The following is a 20,499-nucleotide window of genomic DNA, read 5'->3' as shown; positions in this document are numbered from 1 at the left end:
GGGCCCCCGGGCCCTGGCCTCCTTCCCCTTGGCTGCCCACATCTTGGATATTGCCTCTGATGAGTCACGGGCTCTACTGTTTGGCCCACGATGACTCTTCCATGAGGCACCGCCTGTGGGCAGGGTCCCATTCCCATGTGTCTACAGCAGCCTGTTCTCAGTGGCTGTTTCTGCCTCTTGGTCACTCTGGGTGCTTCCCCTGGCCACAGAAATCCCCTTGTCCTCTCCTCTTCCTCACACAGTACACTAGGCCAGAGGCTCACAGGCCCCCACACACCCCCTCTGACTCCCAGGCACCTCTGGGCAGGCCTGGTTTCCAAAGTTCAGTGCCCCTCTAAGAGGAAGGGTCTGCAGAGCCCACTCAGCAGGCATCAGACCACGTTTCTTAAGAGGCATTGGGACCACCCTCTCCTTCACCCATCCATCCCTGCTTCCCCCTGAGGCCTCTTCTGGGCCAGCAGCCTTTCCCTGCTGCCAAATCCAAAGATGCCTTTCAGGCCCCAGCACTACAGGTGCAGTCCCTTCCCGGCATCCCTGACCTGGTGGTCACCCCCTCTGCATCTCTTCTGGAGGCTGTCATTCCCCCCAGGTGCTTGCACTCCCCAAGCCCCTGCCCTCCAAGCTGTCTTCTCTGTGTCTGCGCTGTCTGGATGATCCCTTCTTACCTTTGGTTTCCCCCTTGACCTCCTTTGCTCATGACTTTCCAGCCCTATGTCTCCAACCTGACCGCACCCCAAGCTGCAGACTGCACCTGCCGACCTGCCTGACACTGCACCCGGTGGCCCCTCAACCCGGCCTCTAAAGCAGCGCCACCCTTCCACCGCAGGCCAGCTCCTCCCCGGGTGCTCCTTCTCAGTGGAGGTACCACCAACATTCTTGGGCTCAGAGTCCTGAGCCTGACACTTCTTGCCTTCTTTCTCTCTTTGACCCCACATACCAAAGACGCTGTCATCTCCACCCTTTAAGAGTCTTCCAACCAGGGAGGCTGAGGCAGGAGAATCGGTTGAACCCAGGAGGCAAAGGTTGCAGTGAGTCGAGATCGTGCCATTGCACTCCAGCCTGGGTGACAACAGCGAAACTCCATCTCCGTCTCAAAAAAAAAAAAAAAAAAGTCTTCTACCAAGGCATGTTGTCCCCTTGCCACCACTGCCTTGGGGAAAGCCATCATCTTGCCCTCTGGCACATGATTCCTGAGTGTACCAAAGGCCACCTCTCTCCCACCCCAGCCTTAAGGTGTGGACCAGACATCCCAGACTTGTCAGTTGCACCACAGTCCCTCCACCTCCTGGACATTGTGAGGGCAGGCTCCCTCCGTCTGAATGCTGGGCCCTGCTTATTTGGTTCACCAGCTCCACTTTGACCTTCAGGACCCAACCCAAGCTCCAGTTCCTTCACAGCGCTTGTCAGATGGTAAAGAAATTGTCTGTGTTTATGTTTCTCCCACCCCTGAGGACCACACACTTGCCTGAGGTTTGTGAAGGTGGGGAAACTGAGTCAAGTGTCCCAGCCCTTGGTTCAGGACTCAACGTGAGGTTGACACTCATGTGTCTGGGAACAAAGAGGCTGAGACTGAGCGGGTTGACCGTGCCAGTGGCTGCTTTCTTTGGCCTGGCCTGCATTTTCTGGAGCTTGGGCGGTGTTTGCCACCCTTTTTATGCTGCGATGTTGTATGAGTGACTTGCTTGATGCCCTGCCTGGAATTGGCCTGTCTCTAACAGATGCTCAGAGAATCACATACAGGCACCTGTTTCCTTCCTTTGATTAACTGAGTGAATGTGGGGAACATTCCTAGCACAGAGATTGGCACAGATTAGACACTCAGTCGATACCAGCGCCTTCTTTTGCACCCATTCTGGGGAGGCACAAAGTTAACACTGGACCCCTGGACAAACCACTTGTTAGCCAAGATTGTGTTGGAATACAGCATCTCATGCTGTTTTTTGATAATTTAAAGTTGTTGAAAATAACGACCTACCAGGGTCCTCTTTTTGGCTACCTGCGTTTGAGATTCACTCTATATTCAACATAAAATAACTGTGTCAGAAAAGTGTGACCCTGATGATGTCATTGCTTCTTTGCAACAACTGTCACATCAGCAGACCTCACAAGGCCTTTACCTAGTTTAAATCTCAGCCAAATCAAGATGTAAATAGAAATTGAATTTTAAATAGGAGCTGAGTTTTTTCAGGATTGTGAATGCAGTGAGTGTGCGGTTGGCAGAATAACGGCCCCACAGGTGTCCACATTCTAATCCGTAGAACCTGGGAATATGTGGCCTCCTGTGTGGCCAAGAGGACTTAAGGTTGCAGATGGTGTTAAGGTTGTGGTGTGGATTGAATTGTGTCCTCTTCAAAATTCTTTTATTGGAGTCCTAACCCCCAGCATCTCAGAACGTGACCTTATTTGGAAACGGTCGCGGCAGATGTAATTAGGTAGAATGATATCACACTGAAGTAGGGTGGGGCCCTGATCTGATATGACAGGTATCCTTATAAGAAGAGGGTCATGTAAGGACACAGACACACAGAGGACACTGTGGGAAGATGCAGGCTGGGGCTGGGGCTGGGGCTGGGGCTGGAGTGATGCTTCTGCACGCCAGGGAACACCAAGGCTTCCCAGCCGCCACCAGAACCTGGGAGAGAGACACAGAACACATTCTCCTTCAGGGCCCTTGGGACGACCAGCCACTCTGACACCATGGTTTTGGACTTCTGGCCTCCAGCACTGTGAGGGAATAGATCCCTGTTGTTTTAAGCCACCCGATTCGTGATACTTTTATCGACAATCCTAGCAAACTAATACAGGTTGGCAGTCAGTTGTGATGCTTTTATTAGCAGTCCTTTTATCGGCAAATTTTAAGGCCAACTGATTATCGGGTTGGTAATCAGCTGGCCTTAAAGTAGATTATTCTGGATTATCTGGGTGAGTCTGCGGTCATCACAAGGGTCCTTCCAGGTAGGAGATGAGGCAGAAGAGAAGGTCGGAGTGACAGTGTGAGAAACACTCCCCCACCACTGCTGGTCTTGAGGATGGAGGAAGAGGCCCCAAGCCAAGGAATGGGGCAGCGTGGAGCTGGAAAAGGCAGGAGACAGATTCTTCCCTGGAGTCTCCAGGAGGAACCAGCCCTCTCAGCACCCTGGTTTTAGATTTGAGAGACTCATGCCAGACTTCTGACCTCCAGAACTGTAAGATAATAAATCTGTGTTATTTTGAGCCATTAAGTTGGGGGTAATTTGTTACAGTAGCAATAAGAATACAGGGTCTCATATGGTCACTGAGCTGCCTGAGGCATCTCATTAGGATGATTTAACTTGAAGCATATGCAGAGGAACTGAGTCAGTGCTAGGCAGGGAAGGAAGCAGAGTCCGTTCTGACTCCTGCAGAGTTGCAGGAGGAACAGGAGAAGGGGTGCCCTGAATTAGAGAAGCGTTAACTGTGGCTTCCTAAAGAATTACAGTTTCAGCCAGGCGTAGTGGCTCATGCCTGTAATCCCAGCACTTTGGGAGGCCGAGGCAGGCAGATCACTTGATGCCAGGAGTTCAAGACCAGCCTGGCATACATGCCAAAACTCCATCTCTACTAAAACTTCAAAAATGAGCCAGGTGTGGTTGCTCATGTCCATAATCCCAGCACTTTGGGAGGCCAAGGCAGGCGGATCACTAGAGGTCAGCAGTTCAAGACCAGCCTGGCCAACATGGCAAAACCCCATCTCTACTAAAAATACAAAAATTAGCCAGGTATGGTGGAGCACACCTGTAATGCCAGCTACTCGGGAGGCTGAGGCACCAGAATCCCTTGAACTCGGGAGGTGGAGGCTGCAGTGAGCCGAGATTGCGCCATTGCACTCCAGCCTGGGCAACACAGTGAGACTCCACTCAAAAAAAAAAAAAAAAAAAAAAGAATTACAGTATCATGCTTTTAAGAAGAGCAGCTAACTCAAACTTGGCTAATAAATATTGCTGTTAAAGTTTTTTGGGGCTTACTAGGGGAAAAAAATAGGGCTTACAATGTAATTGGAATATAAATTGTTTTACGGAACTACAGTTCCTTTCCCAAATTACTGGATTTAAAGTCAATGGGATTTGACTGTGGTGGTGAGTTGCACAGTGTCGTTCAAGTGTCGTAGGTGGGCTCCTGGAGCCAGGGTGGTTTGGGTGAAATGATTTCTTTATGCCACCAAAAAAAAAAAGTTTTAAGGAAGTCATTTTCTGCCCATACCTCACTGAGATTTGTCAAGATCAGAAGCAAAAAGTCTAGCTGAAAAACAGCTAAAATACGCTGGGGAGTGCTTGTGCACAAAGTCCACACAGCAACCCCTGTAGACGGCTCCTCCTGCACTGCAGGTGTGAACATGTGCACCCCGGGCACAGTGCTCTGCTCTCCCCTTCGGCTGCCTGTGGCTCAAGAAACACTTCGCTTCTGTGACTTTTCTTCACTGATTTACAACTTGCTTCTAACCACCCACTGACATCATTCTTTTAATTGTGGTAAAATACACATAAAATTTACCGTCTTACCATTTGTAAATGTACAGTTCAGTGGCAGTAAATACATTCACCTTGTGCAGCCATCACCACCATCCAAACACAGAACTTTTCTATCTTCTTCAACTGAAAGTCTGCCCCCATTAAACACTCACTCCCTATTCCCCCTTCCCCTCAGCCCCTGGCAACCATCATTCTACTTTGTCTCTATAAATCTGACTGCTCCAGGGATCTCACATAAGTAGAAATGCACAGGATTTCTCCTTTGGTTATTGGCTTCTTTCTCTTGGCATAAAGCTCATCCATGTCGTAGGATGCATCAGAATCTCCTTTTTGACAACTAAATAATATTCCCTTGTATGCGTATACTACACTTTATCTATTCATCCTTTGATGGACACTTGCGTCGTTTCCACCTTTTGGCTATTGTGAATAATGCTGCTGTGAACACAGGTGTGCAGACATCTTACCATACCGTCTTTTAATCTATCCACATAGCCATTCAGTGGCTATGTGTCATTCTAACAGTGGATGATAGAGTTTAAAACTGAGTAAAACAGGATACAGTGGCCTCGCTTACTCGCGGCTAACCCTGCTGAGACTCAGCTCAGACGTCACTTCCCCAACCCTGAGGCAGAGCACGTCGCCTCCCTGGGCCCCCACGGCCCCGTGTTCACCTCCTCTACAGCAGTGAGCCTCGTATACTGCTGATCCGGCTGGTTATGTGGCTCCTGTGGGCTGAGCCGTATTTCTGACTATACATCTAGAACCCCAGGCGGAGCTGGGAAGTAGAAGGAAGGGCGTGGAGCAAGGGCTGTGCCCTGAGCTGCCTGGTGTGGGACCCACGGTCGTGAGTGCATTTGTCCTCCTCTCTCATGGGGAGACTCGAGGTCCCCCATGGTGGGGTTGGGAGGCTGCGCTCTCGGCAGGTGGAGCTTGTTTTTGAATTCCAGGGGCCCCAGGACATGAGAGTTTATCAGTCCATCTGGCGATGCCCATTGCACCACAGGAGGGAGGCAGGGGCAGCCCCAGAGGAGGGGTGAATGGCAGAGCATTCCTGGCTGAGGAGCAGGGCGGCACCCGTGGGCTGCACCTACACCTGGTGTGCTGGGGGCTGTGTAACCCTCCCCCTGTGAGGCTCTGGGCCGTCACAAGGAGGGAGATTGTAAGGACTCCGTGGGAAAGGGCTGGACAGCAGGAAGGAGGGATGCATGAGGTATGTTCCATTCTGGCACAAGAAGCAAAGGAGAGAAGAGGCAGGACAGCCAGCCGCCCCTCACTGCTCTGCAGGAATCTCCCGTGTGAAAACAGTGCCCCTCCCAGGGCCATTTCTCCAAATTGCCCAAATCAAGAAATCACTTTTGTGGGAAGCCTGTGAAATCTACAAAACTTTTTGAATGACGTTTTTGCTTTTTCCACGTTCCTCTTGACTCTGTTTCCCCGCAGATCTGGCTTTTTAAGTCAGCGAGGGGACAGGGGATGTAGAGACATCAGGGCAGGACTGCTGAGCCTCTCCCAGCTCTTCCCTCGTCCCCCCAGTGTGTCCTGGATGTGGCCTCTGTGTCAACCAGAGTCGCTGCTCACGTCCACTGGAGCACCTGCCGTGGTCACGTGCTGGGAATGGCCACGCACCCCGTGGCCTACGGCATGCCAAGTGGCATCCCCATGAGCAAGACAGAGGGGCCCCACTTCTCAGGCTTGGCCCTGGAAGCACAGCACGTACAAAGGCGGGAGCAGACTCAAAGCCGTTTTCACAGTTGGGGTCAGCACAATAGCGCCAAACAGGTCTCACCCTAAAGCCTGACGCCTTTATTCACAAAGTCAACTGCAAAAGGGCAGGACAGAGATCTTGTGGGAGTCAGTTCATGAGAGACAAAAAGCAGCCCAGGATGGGGAGGTTAATATGTTTAATCTGGCTGCTTAAAACTAGAGAAATGGTATCAAGTTGGACAACATTGATGAAGTCAGAGTCTATTTTAGAAAAGAAAATCATCATATTCACATTTCTTTTCCTTTTTTCTTTTTTTTTTTTTCTTTTTTTTGGTTTTGGCCTTTTTTTTTTTTTTTTTGAGACTGAGTCTCGCTCTGTCCCCAAGGCTGGCAGGCTGGAGTGCAGTGGTGCAGTCTTGGCTCACTACAACCTCTGCCTCCCCAGTCCAGACAGTTCTCTCACCTCAGCCTCCCAAGTAGCTGGGACCACAGATGCACACCACCACGGTGGGCTATTTTTGTATTTTAGTAGAGATGGGGTTTCACCATACCGGCCAGGCTGATCTCGAACTCCTGACCTCAGGAGATCCACCCACCTTGGCCTCCCAAAATGCTGGGATTATAGGTGTGAGCCACTGTGCCCGGCCTAGACTTGATTCTGTGGAGTACTTGTAGGTTCACATCAAAATTGAGAGGAAGGTACAGAGAGATTTCTCACACACTGCCTGCTGCGGGCACACATGGTCTCCCCCGCCAGAGTGCTACGTTGGTTACAGCTGAGGGTACAGAGAGATTTCTCACACACTGCCTGCTGCGGGCACACATGGTCTCCCCGCCAGAGTGCTACGTTCGTTACAGCTGAGGGACCTACCCTGACACATCACGACATCATCGTCACCCACATCTATGGTTCATCTTAGGCTTCATTCTCAGTGTTGCACATTTTGTGGGTTTGGACAGATTTATGACATGTTTCCACCGTTATAGCATCATACAAAGCAGTTTCACTGCCCTAAAAATTCTCTGTGCTCCAACCACTTCTTTAAAAAAAAGAAAGGAAAAGAGACCAGTTTATTTTGTGATTGTGAGCAAAGAAAGAAATGACACAGCTACCAGTCTCCTATTCTGTGCCTATTCTTCCCAGGTACAGACATTGTTTTCCTTCGGGAGAGATGTGGCTGATTCTAGATTCAGGGGTAATGGGCATGCCTGGATCATGGCCTTCATCATTCTCTTCCTGGGGAGAGCTTTGGGTCCTCCGAAGGCCCAGAAGTCTAGTGAACCTGGTTGATGCCCAGTAAATGTCTGCCCTGCTGACTATTTTCCATATCTGTTTCCAAGAGCACCTTCTGGTGTTCTTCCCTCTATTTTCTTGACCATAGCCCCCAGCAGGCATAAGATCTATGTCCTGGAGCCAATATTTCTACAGTGATGATTCTAGAAACCAGTCTGTTCTGAAAGCTTTCACCATTTCTCAGGAGCAATGAGAGAAATAAGCATATGTTTTTATTCATTTTAAAGATGTCTCCTTTATTTGAGACTATGTCTCTTCTGTATTTTTAGTGTTAAGGTGTATTCTGGGGGAGCAGTATGGTTGGGGCCGGGCACAGTGGCTCACACCTGTAATCCCAGCACTTTGGGAGGCTGAGGCAGGTGGATCACTTAAGGTCAGGAGTTCGAGACCAGCCTGACCAACATGGTGAAACCCGTCTCTACTAAAAATACAAAAATTAGTCAGGCGTGGTGGCGCATGGCTGTAAACCCGACTACTCAGCAGGCTGAGGCAGGAAAATCGCTTGAACCTGGGAGGTGGAGGTTGCAATGAGCCGAGATCGTGCCATTGCGCTCCAGCCTGGGTGACAAGAGCGAAACTCCATCTCAAAAAATAAAGAAGATAGTGGCTGTTTTTTAGTATGTGTGTGCTTATTGTCCCTATCCGTCACATTCATTCTTGCTGCTTCCAGGCCACATCTGGGCCGTGTTGTCCTCTGGAAGAAAAGTCGTGACTGAGTAGAAAATGAATGGGAGGGATTGAACATCTGCCACACAAACTCTTTTGGCCAAAAGAAGAGAAAACTTAAAGGGGAACAAAAGAACTGTCTTCACATATTTAAGAAGGCCTCTGGGTTACTCCAAAGACCAGAACTAGGAGAAATGAACTAGGAGAAATGAACTAGGAGAAATGTGTAGAATTTAGCTCAATTCTCTTCGTGCTGAGTGTGGCCGGGTGCTGAGATGGGAGGCTCATGGCCACCCTGCAGGAGTTCTCCATCTCCTACCAAGGAGACAGTGACAGCAATGATAGCTAAGAGTTACATTTACACGGGCTTCAGGTGTGCCAGACACTGTTGTAAGCAGTTTATGGACAATGTGCCACTTGTCCTCACAAGTGCACCCCAAGGGAGTCACTGTGGCTCCCATCCCTGCCATGCGAGCCATGGATCAAAGAAGGGCTCCCCTGGAGTTAGGCCCCAGCAGCCTGAGGATAGAGTGATGATTCTGCCAAGAGGATTGGAACTTAGCTCCAGAGGAGGTGCTCTGGGACAAGGAGGGACAACCTGGGGTGGAGAGAGGATCCCAGGTGGCTCTGTCTTCTCAGCGCCAGAGATGCCGGCGCCACCCCAGTTGGTTCAGACCAGTGCCGTCCTCACCAGGTCTGCCGTAGGAGCCTCCTCTCTGGTCTCCCTGCCGCTGCTTCTGCCCACTATAAACTGGTATCCACACCGAGCTGGTGGTCGTCTCAGAGCCGAAAGGAACATGTCATTCCTCTCTCAAAACCCTCCAGTACTCCATCTTATCTGAACAAGAGCCACCAGGGCCAGCCAGGCCCTAGGTATCTCACCCTTCTGCCCCCCAAATCCCATCCTTTCCCCTCACTCTCCCCTTCCTCACTCCGCCTCCACCCCGCCAGCGTGCCCCTCCACCAGGGCCTTTGCACCCCTGTGACCTCTGCCTTGGAAGCCTTTTCCCACGTAGCCACGGGGCTCACTTCCTCCCAGGCTCTCCTGAGATGTCCGCTTCCCCGCGAGGCCTTCCCTGCATCCTGCTGTAAGATGACACCCCCACCCACTCCCTGTTCTGCTCACACTGCTTGACTTGTCTCTAGAGCACTTGTGACTGTGTGTTACGGTCTCTAATCTCATCTAGTATATTTGTTATAGATGCTATGGTGATATATATGGTTCAGTGGCTATATATGGTCTGCCACCCTCAGAATGTAAGCTTCAGAGGGCAGGGACTTTGTTTCACTCACTGCTTCCTCATCAGAACTTAGAAGGTGCCTGGCACGTGGGAGGCCCTCGATAAATCTGCAGTGCCTGGATGGGCAGATGAGCCACTCAGCTGGGACCGGAAAGCGAGAGACAGCTGGCACCGTCCAGTACCCGTTCAAAGGATCCTGCCAGTGGGCAGAAGCGGTAGACATTGCTCAACAGTGGGATGGCCCGGCATGGCATGATCAGACTTGGTTTGGGGCGGGATTCAGGACTGTTTTTGACTAATGAGGAGGAACTGAGTGGCTGTCAGACCTGGCAGGGCACAGGTCAAGCTGCTTTGTCAGGTGGCGAACTCTTAGGAGCGAGGAGTTTATGAGGCAGGACAAGAAAGGGCAAAGCCAGGCGGCTCATCCAGAAAGCAAGCAGGGGAGATCCCTTAGTGTTCCCAAAAGGGCACTGGAAGCCCTTTGTGTGTCATGAGGAAGCATGATTCCCAAGCTGCTCAGCTGCTTTCCAGCACCCTGAGGCCAACAGAGACGCCTAATGCATCGGATCATCAGGCTATCGGGCAGGGACCTGAAGTTTTATTTTTTGTTTTTATTTTTTGGGGGACAGAGTCTCACTCTGTCACCCAGGCTGGAGTGCAGTGGCACGATCTTGGCTCACTGCAACCTCCACCCCCTGGGTTCAAGCGATTCTCCTGCCTCAGCCTCCTGAGTAGCTGGGACTACAGGTGTGCACCACCACGCCTGGATAATTTTTTGTATTTTTAGTGGAGACGGGGTTTCACCATGTTGGCCAGGCTGGTCTCGAACTCCTGACCTCAAGTGATCCACCCGCCTCAGCCTCCCAAAGTGTTTGGATTACAGGCATGAGGCACCGCCCAGCCTGAGCCAAAGTTTTAGAAGAACACTTTCAGACGCCAACCTCAACAGCCTCTGTCTTCCCACGGCCCACAACGTGCCACTCTCAGGCACCGCAGCCGTCTCCAGAGGGCCCAGGCTCTGGAAAGCAGGGAGGGCCTAGTTCTGGTTAATCAAGCTGGGACTGGTGTGGGCTGGGGGGTTCTTTGTCAGTGGCTGTATCAATCCCCTATTGCCACAGCAACAAACAACTGCAACATCTCACTCACTGACAGTAGCGCAGGCGGTAGTGGTGCGGGCTGTCTGTAGGGACATTCCCTGTATTGGGACTGTTCTCCCAGCAGAGGGTAAGAAGCAAAGAGAATCAGAGCCAAACCGCATAACCGCATTCAGAGCTTCTGCCGGGACGCAGCCAGCATCCTCTTCACTCACACGCTGTCGAAAGAAGCAGGTCCTATGACAACAAGCAGATATGTAATTCCCTACAGGGAGGCTGTGACCAGATAATTCCGTCTGCCGTAGGGGTGTTGGTTGCAGAAAGATGTCTGTGCTGAGGAGATCATCCAACCAGAGGACCACTCAAGTCACTCCCTCTGTGCCGATACTCTGAATTATGTCCAGGGTTGGCTGAAAAGCTTCCTGAGTCGGCCTCCCTCTCTCCCACCACAGGGCAGCAATTCCAGGATCCGGCCGGAAGGCCCTCCGGAGAGGCTGGCCTCTCACCCGAGTCGTTCTCTCTCTCTTTCCTCCCGTCTGGCAGGTGGGTGGCCGGCCCGTGGAGCCCCTGCTCGGCGACCTGTGAGAAAGGCTTCCAGCACCGGGAGGTGACCTGCGTGTACCAGCTGCAGAATGGCACACATGTCGCTACGCGGCCCCTCTACTGCCCGGGCCCCCGGCCGGCGGCAGTGCAGAGCTGTGAAGGCCAGGACTGCCTGTCCATCTGGGAGGCGTCTGAGTGGTCACAGGTGGGTGCCTGGGCTTGCCGCCAGGACTCAGCCACAGGGACTCCAACACGGTGCCATGGTATTAGTGACATTCTGGTGCCTCCCAGCCCTCGCTCGCCCCCAGGTCAGCTTGAAGTTGTGTGATAGCTCATGTGTTCTTAATTTCCATCTCAGATCACAGCCTGGCTGCGGAAACACAGATACCACGTCTCTGATGATGTACATGTCAACACCACAGTGAAGGACCGTTTGATCCCATTTCCTATGGAAATTCTCACATCAGGATAGGATAGACAGATACCGACCGACTTTTTAATTCTCCTTCGGGTGTATTTAACTGTGGTGTGCTCAGGCTGGGAAGGTGGTTTCAAAGGTTTGCCTTTAATCCCCCAGCAGTCTTTGTAGATTACGAGAGTCAGATGCCAGGAGGGACAGCTTTTAGTGTGCAAGTTGGAGTTACAAATCTCATGCCATAAAATGTTTTGGAAAGAAGTGGATTAAGCCTTAAGTCTTAACTTTGAAGGTTGGTCCTGGGAGTACAATTTTATCTCTGGTGATGTCATCCTTCAGGGCTTTGCATTGACTTTGTGTTAATGATTTTGACTGTTTGGCTATAAAACTACAAAAAAAAAATAGCTGAATAAAGGGCAGGCTTCCCTCAGGTCTTCCACCAGCATAGTCTAGAAAACTCAGAGACGCTCATCCAAGACACTCTTTAGTGTGGAAAATATTTTTAAAGTTCCCTCTATTGCCAAACAGTTGGAATTATTTTGAATAAAAAAGTATTCAGCCCATTTTTAATGAAGGAAAAGTCTGCCACGGGCTGCTCTAAAACAAAGGTTAATTTTCAAGCAGATCTTGGCATGTATTTGTTTATAGATCAGAATTTTTAGTCCTACATTTTATGATATTTTAGGAAAAGAGAGTTTGAGATTTTGTTGTTTGATTTTTTTTTCTTTATCTATGCTTATGTTTGTCGGTTTAACATTAGAGGGATTTTTTTTGGCCCCTTGATGGAAGGGTTGAGGCAGGTGTTCAGTCCCCTCCCCTTTCCAGTACTCTAGGTGAGCCTTTGGGTTTTAATTGCCTGGCTCTTGATCGAAGTAAGACTTGTGCTTTGATCAGATCAAAACCATAAATTTTCCACTCAGTGGTAAAATCCTGTCTCTACTAAATACAAAAAATTAGCCGGGCATGGTGGCGCATGCCTGTAATCCCAGCTACTTGGGCAGTTGAGGCAGGAGAATTGCTTGAACCTGGGAGGTAGAGGTTGCAGTGAGCCGAGATTGCGCCATTGCACTTCAGCCTGGACAACAAGAATGAAACTCTGTCTCAAAAAAAAAAAAAAAATCCACTCAGACTCTTTTTATGGGGGAAAAAAATGCTTTTCCACCAAGTCTGACATCATCAATTATCATTACAGCACTGAAGATCTCTACGTTTGGAAAATGTGAGACAACAGGAGCAAGATTTAAAGAAATTTCTCTGTGTCTGTATCTATGTGCACACCTAATCCTAATCCCGAACGAGCACCACACCAGTCAGCCTAACTCTGGCTTAGCCCAGGCTTGAGCAAAATGCTTCCTTCTGAACATTTAACTTGGAATCAAATCATTCCCCATGGGAAGCTCGCGAAGCTGGTACTTCTGCTGCTTCCCACGTGCTGAAGTCCCAAAGTGAGACTGTCTTCCGCTGGAAGCAGATGGGTCTCAGTTTCTCAAGGGAGAGTTATTGACGTGGTCGCTTTTATCCAGCCAGCTGTGTTGATTGCTCTCGCTACCTACTCCCCAGCTTCTTCCTGACTTATTAGAAGAAGGATCAAATATCCAGAGGGAAGGAAAAGGTAGTGCGTTTCTCCTGTCCTCAGCTTGCAGGCCCCGCCCCTGATGGGAAGCAAAGAGAGAGACCGAAGGGCACCCTCCTAGGCCCCTTTGGAGCTGGAGCCATCCTCAGCAGCCTGCAGCACTGCTCAGACAAAGGCTTCAAGAGAATGGGTTGCTGGTCAGAGTTTGGTTAAGGGTCAGGGTTTGGTTAAGAAATAGGCTGGACATTCAGAGCTTGGAATTCAAGGGGAGGAGGTGAGCAATGCAAAATAGAGGCCAGGCAAGAGTGAACTTAGGCAGAAATGGTGCATGGGTTCCTGCTTGCAGAGGAGCAAGTTGTGTGGATGCTGGTGCCAGGGGTAGCCCACAAGTCAGACAGTGAGGACAGGGTTGCTGAAATGGTCAGGAAACCTTGCCACGCAGAGAAGCAAGGGGTAGCCCTGCAGTGCAGTGCCCCGGGCCTCCTGCCCAAGCTCCTGCATGTAAAGCCCACTGCAATCAGCCTCCTACCCCTGCTCCTGCATGCAAAGCCCACCATGGACTGACCCCTGGCATCTGGGGACCCTTTAAACCAGCTCTACACTCCACACACAGCTACTCTCCCCACTTCCTGCAGGGGACATTGCAGCCAGTTCTGAAGCGTGTGCATTTCCAACCAGCCTTAATTAGCCTTGAAAGAAAACCCCGTGGGATCTTTAGACAAAGAGCTGAATTGAATTCGTAAGAAAGAGCGGCGAGGCGCAATGGCTCACACCTGTAATCCCAGCACTTTGGGAGGCGGAGTCGGGTGGATCACGAGTCAGGAGATTGAGACCATCCTGGCTAACATGGTGAAACCCTGTCTCTACTAAAAATACAAAAATTAGCCAGGCATGGCGGTGGGCGCCTGTAATCCCAGCTACTCAGGAGGCTGAGGCAGGAGAATCGCTTGAACCCGGGAGGTGGAGGTTGCAGTGAGCCGATATTTCACCACTGCACTCCAGCCTAGGCGACAGAGCGAGACTCCGTCTCAAAATAAAAAATAAAAAAAGAGAAAGCTAGATCATATCTTGGGATAAATGTTAATAACAAATATCAGGAATAACATTTGTCCTTTATGTACCTTTTTTCCAGTGGACACAGTGGGATTTTTTTTTTTTTTTTTTTAGAGATTGGGGTCTGGATGTTTCCCAGGCTGGTCTTGAACTCCTGGCCTTAAGTGATCCTCCCACCTCAGCCTCCCAAAGTGCTGGGATTATGGGTGTGAACTACTGCATTTGGCCTAGAACTTTTTAAAGTTGAGTTTGTTATAACTCAAGAAAGTCACTGCTGTCGCCTGCCATATTTTTGGTAAACTGAGCAAGTATGAAACCGCCTTAGCAGAATCCAGCCTTCTGCACACCATCTTTCCAAGTTATGTGTTTACGCCTGTGTCAGGGACAGGGCTCCCAGGGCCAACTTGTTTGTGAGTTTTGTCCTCCTGAGGCTGTGGGTCAGCTCGGCCTGGGCTTCCTTCTGCTTTGCTTTTGGAGATGGTGAGTTCTCCTGCCAGCCCGGGCACCGTCCCTCCCCAAGTTCTGTGGTGAGCGTGTCAGGAGCAGGCTCCAGACGCACTCCAGAGTGCCTGTCCGCTGTGTTGACACCCTGTCATGCCCTCTGTCTCTTTGCTCCTTCTTGCTGCTGGGAATCCTGAACTCTTGAGGGCAGGCACATCATTCATCACCCCCAGGCCCTGCCCAGGTCCCATCCCCACTGCCCCTTGCCAGGTCTCCTGCAAGTAAGTAAACTACCACAGGGGCCATGCGTCTGTCACCATTCTTGGTGTCTGCATTCAAACATTCACTGGAGCTCACTGCAAAGGCTTTCCACCTGCCTCACGAGAAAGTCACCTGTGGCTTTTCCTTCCTTCTGCCTCCTCCTCCTCCTCCCGGCTGGATCGAGGAGTTTGTCCCAGGCTGGTCCAAGCACAGCACGTGCACCTGGAGGCCAGCTGGGAAGATCTGGGGCCTGGGACTCAGCTTTAGGGCCTGACCATGCTCCGGCTGGCCCCTGTTCCCTGCCCCACTCATGGCTCCGTCACACACCTGCCCTTCGAGCTCACGTATTGCCTTGAGCTTTTGGATCCGACAAGTGGCCACTGAATTCCACTCCCCTCATGTGGCCTTATGAGTACCCCCAGGTTCTTCCCGCTCCTGATTCCTAGGTCCCTTCCGCAACACTGGCCACTCGGCTGGGGCCCCGGCTGGGACCACGTGCATGAGACCCTGCAGACCAGGAGCTTTTTGAGGACAGAAGTGTGGGTTTTCATCTTTGCGTCATCCCCACACCGCACCTGGCACATTGGAGGGAGTCAGTAGCTGTTGATGGGCTTGAATCGACTTGGAACTGGGTTGAATATTTGAACGGTGTCTTGCAGTGCTCTGCCAGCTGCGGTAAAGGGCTGCGGAAACGGACCGTGGCGTGCACCAACCCACAAGGGAAATGCGACGCATCCACGAGGCCGAGAGCCGAGGAGGCCTGCGAGGACTACTCAGGCTGCTACGAGTGGAAAACCGGGGACTGGTCTACGGTGAGAGCAGCCTGCTGGCATTTCTCTCCGTGCCGCAGTGCAGGGGGCTCGAGGGTCGGGAACTCAGCTCTTGTGACGGGTCCCAACTCTACGCGGCAGTCCCAGCGTAACTAGGCAAATTCATTTTCCTTCCACCCGCTGCAACTACCCAAGACCCCGTGTGCTTCCTCCCCTGCTTCTCCCACAGGCCGCACCAGCACTGCCCCTTGGGGCTCACTGGGAGAACCCCACTGCTTCACGTGCATGCAGAAGGAACCCAAAACGCAGCCCAAGGCAGGACGCGGGTGCCCTGGATGCTAGGCTTGCCATGCTGTGCGGTGTGCTGGCAGGCCCCAGCCTCCTGCCATGGGGACACATGGGGCAAACATCACTTCCATTCACTCCCAGGACCCCTGGGCAAGGGCCTGGAGATGCAGGGACAGACAGGGCAGGGGGCCTTGGGGTGGTAGCAGGGAGGAGTATCACAGAACCGCCGGGTCAGCACTCTCGAGAGCAAGGGTGAATAAAGGGCCACTGAATGTTTCTCCAGGTAAGAAAATGCTTTGTTGTTTAACTCCTCTTTTATTCATTCATCTGATATATTTGAATGATTCCTGTTTTCTGGGGACTAAGGTGAGCACCACTGCCACCTGTAAGAACCTTCTAGTGGGTTTTCTAGAGTCTTCTCACAAAATCTGTACCACTCCTCCTGTAAGCATAGACCGTTTTTGTCCTTCTGTATGGTCTTAGCAACTGAAAAACTCCTGCTTGCTTCTCCTGATAGCTCTTCCCTCAAAGATTGCCAACTGCTGACCTAGAGCCATTGGTTTTTGCTCAGCCTGCAGAATATCTTAAACATGTTGGAATTAGTGGCTAGCATTTTTTTTTAAGTTCTGAGGTACATGTGCAGAATGTGCAGGTTTGTTACTCAGGTATACATGTGTCATGGTGATTTGCTGCGCCCATCAACCCATCATCTAGGTTTTAAGCCCCAGATGCATTAGGTATTTGCCCTAATGTACTGCTTCCCCTAGCCCCCCACCCCACGACAGTCCCTGGTGTGTGATGTTCCCCTCCCTGTGTCCATGTGTTCTCATTGCTCACCTCCCACTTATGAGTGAGAACATGCAGTGTTTGGTTTTCTGTTCCTGTGTTAGTTTGCTGAGAATGATGGTTTCCAGCTTCATCCATGTCCCTGCAAAGGACATGAACTCATCCTTTTTTGTGGCTGCATAGTATTCCGTGGTGTATATGTGCCATATTTTCTTTATCCAGTCTATCATTGATGGATATTTGGGTTGGTTCCAAGTCTTTGCTATTGTCAACACTGCCGCAGTAAACATATGTGTGCATGTGTCTTTATAGTGGAATGGTTTATAATCCTTTGGGTATATACCCAGTAAAGGGATTGCTGGGTCAAATGGTATTTCTAGTTCTAGGTCCTTGAGGAATCGCCACACTGTCTTCCACAATGGTTGAACTAATTTACATTCCCCATGAACAGTGTAAAAGCATTCCTGTTTTTCCACATCCTCTCTAGCATCTGTTGTTTCCTGACTTTTTAATGATCACCATTCTAACTGGCGTGAGATGGTATCTCATTGTGGTTTTGATTTGCATTTCTCTAATGACCAGTGAAGATGAGCTTTTTTTCATATGTTTATTGGATGCATAAATGTCTTCTTTTGAGAAGTGTCTGTTCATATCCTTCACCCACTTTTTGATGGGGTTGTTTGGTTTTTTCTTGTAAATTTGTTTAAGTTCTTTGTAGATTCTGGATATTAGCCTTTGGTCAGATGGATAGATTGCAAAATTTTTTCCCATTCCGTAGGTTGCCTGTTCACTCTGATGGTAGTTTCTTTTGCTGTGCAGAAGCTCTTTAGTTTAATTAGATCCCATTTGTCAATTTTGGCTTTTGCTGCCATTGCTTTTGGTGTTTTAGTCACAAAGTCTTTGACCATGCCTATGTCCTGAGTGGTATTGCCTAGGTTTTCTTCTAGGGTTTTTATGGTTTTAGGTCTTAGGTTTAAGTCTTTAATCCATCTTGAGTTAATTTTTGTACAAGGTGTAAGGAAAGGGTCCAGTTTCAGTTTTCTACATATGGCGAGCCAGTTTTCCCAACACCATGTATTAAATAGGGAATCCTTTCCCCATTGCTTGTTTTTGTCAGGGTTGTCAAAGATCAGATGGTTGTAGATGTGTGGCATTATTTCTGAAATTTCATCTGAAAATTTAGGTTTTGGCTTCGCTATGAAAATGTGGCCACATGGCTCAGGCAGGTAATTTTGCTTCTGCCTGTGCTTTACGGAAGGAAAAATGGGTTTTCCATTGGAAGGCAAAATTTATCAGAATCTGATCCCTGCAGAAATGCTACCACCTTCCCATCAGCCCAAGTCAGAACACAAAGTTCCCCAAACCCTTTGAGTAAAAAAAAAAAAAAAAAGCCAAATTTCCCAATTCCCAGTTTGCCTGGTAGTGCTAAGGTACCCTATTATTCTGGATTAACAGTGAATTTGAGAATGACCTAAAACACCTCTTTCCTATTTACTCCCTGATCAAAACATCTGACCAAGGCAATAGAACTGAGGCTGTCAGTCCAGTTTCCCCAAAACCAAACAGGGATGTCACACAGTTACTTGGATGTTAATAAAGCTTAGTATGGAGCTGCCAGGATGTATCTTACACTGGCAGAGAAACTTAACTTCAGAGCTCCCACAAAAGATATGTGTGCTTTGGCTGGGCGTGGTGGCTCACACCTGTAGTCCCAGCACTTTGGGAGGCCAAGGCAGGATTGCTTGAGCCCAGAAATTCAAGACCAGCCTGGGAAACATAGGGATACCCTGTCTCTACAAAAAAAAAAAAAAAATCAAAAAAATAGCTGGGCGTGGTGGCACATGCCCATAGTCTTAGCTACTTAGGAGGCTGAGGCGGGAGGATCACTTGAGCCAGGGAAGTCGAGGCTACAGTGAGCCATTATTGCACCACTGCACTCCAGCTCAGTCAAGAGAGCAAAACCCCATCTGAAAAGAAAGAAAGAAAGATGCACTTCGAACCATGAGAAGTTGAACTCACACAAGGGGCTGATTTACAGCTCTGACTCTCTACTTGTGTGCCTTAACCTCTCTTTCTCTCTGAAATGGAATCATAAACACTGACCCTGCCTGTTTCTCAGAGATGCTTAGAGGTTTCAAGACGCTAATATATATGTCTAAGTACTTGGACAACTAAACCCATTTCATTTCATTGCCCAAAATCCACCACCCAATGTTCACACGGTTCTGGGGCACAGTCCACAGGGTTATAACCCATTCTGATCTGACCTAACCTTGTCTTATCTGTAGGGCTTCCAGCCTTTTATAGACAACACTGAGAAATTCTCTGTCCAAGCACATCCAGAGCTAGCTTGAAAAAGGTCACTGATCCTAGCCCAGAGACTGTAGGTGAGCTACCAGCAGACCAGGTTCTGATCCATAAGTAACACACTGGCAAATGTTCGGGATCATCTGAAGAACTGATGATTACCTCATGCCTACGGAGAGTCCAGAAGGTGTAGAAGGGGAAGCTGCCCAGCACAGTAACAGGCAGAATAGCATTGTTTGGACACTGAGTGTTCAGATGTGAACTGGAATAAAGCTGTCATTGTCATCAGGGAATTGGAAGGGTCCTAGCGGTCATGCCCTAAATGCAGCCTGTACTATTGTTGGCGCCTGTGCCCACAGGGGTCCGGGGCAGGAGTGGAGGCAAGAAGTGGTCAGTTCTAGGCCTGGGCCACATCTGCCCATCTGGGGCTGGGGCACCTAGCACTGCTTTCCTTTTTGTGGGGTACCCCTGTGCCTCATGTCACTGGTCCCCTCCAGCCAAGGTTGTCACCCCTGCTGCACAGAAGAGGGAACAGAGGCTCAGAGCAGTTCCCTGACTCGCCCACGCCCGCCGTCAGAGTCCAAGCTCCTGGACCCAGTTCAGTGCTCAGGCTACTTGGTGGAAACCAAGCAAGAAGGGATTGGGTAGGCGAGCTGAGGGGCATCCTGTAGATGGTCTTTGGGCTCCAGGGCCTGGCTGTCCTCAGCATCACCATTCCTGTTCTGAGGACTCGCTGGACACTTTTGCTTTCGTACGTACCTTGACCTTCCTGGTACAAGGAGCTGCAAAACAACCAAAAGATGAATGGGAATAACATGTGGGACACTCAGCAGCCCTGCCCAAGACCTGGTGCTCATGCATCACGTGGCTCACTCAGCCCATGAGCCTTCCCTCCTCTGCTGTTTGGGGTCCCTCCCTGGCCAAGGACACTGTACAGGTTTCCCCAGACAGGACCTTCAGCCTTCCGGGAATGCCCGTCAGGTAAGATGGAGCCTTTTGCCTGGCCGTCCTCTCTTCACCAGCCATGCTGTGAAGAACACTTCCAGGCTTTCAGAAGAGTGAGGTATTGGAGTCACTGTGTCCACTTTTGCCACAGCCCGTTTGACAAGCCGTCCCTGCAGTAAGAACAAAAGGGATTTGTGGGATGTGAGGGCCTCTGTGACATCTTGGTTGCTGTATTAATCTACTTTGCATTGCTGTGAAGGAATGCCTGAGACTGGATCATTGATAAAGAGGTTTATTTGGCTCATGGTTCTGCAGACTGTATAGGAAGCACCATGCTGGCATCTGCTTCTGGGGAGGCCTCAGGAGGCTTTTACTTGCAGTAGAAGGTGGAGCTGGCATGTCACATGGTGAAAGAGGGAGAGAGAGGGCAGAGGCCCCAGACATTTTTAAACAACCAGCTCTTGGTGAACTAACAGAGCAAGAACCCACTCGTGACCATGGGAAGGACATCAAGCCATTCCTGAGGGACCCGTGCCCGTGACCCAAACATGCCCCACCTCCAACGTTGGGGGACACATTTCGGCATGAGATTTGGCGGGACAAACACCCAAACTGTATCAGCCACTGT

General features: G+C 50.2%; 1 protein-coding gene across 1 annotated transcript in view; it reads left to right on the top strand.

The window, feature by feature from the left end:
• ADAMTS17 (ADAM metallopeptidase with thrombospondin type 1 motif 17) overlaps positions 1-20,499 on the top strand; it is a 370,860-nt gene that overhangs the window by 333,424 nt on the left and 16,937 nt on the right. Inside the window, exons 21-22 of the mRNA XM_055364140.2 lie at positions 11,033-11,237; positions 15,435-15,587. Of these exons, the coding sequence (XP_055220115.2) occupies positions 11,033-11,237; positions 15,435-15,587 (358 nt within the window). The remainder of the gene's footprint in view (positions 1-11,032; positions 11,238-15,434; positions 15,588-20,499) is intronic.

This window comes from Gorilla gorilla, chromosome 16 (genome assembly GCF_029281585.2).
Source record: "Gorilla gorilla gorilla isolate KB3781 chromosome 16, NHGRI_mGorGor1-v2.1_pri, whole genome shotgun sequence".
Taxonomy (NCBI): domain Eukaryota; kingdom Metazoa; phylum Chordata; class Mammalia; order Primates; family Hominidae; genus Gorilla; species Gorilla gorilla.
Note: the sequence above shows the minus strand (reverse complement) of the source record. Positions and strands in the feature narration are given on the sequence as shown.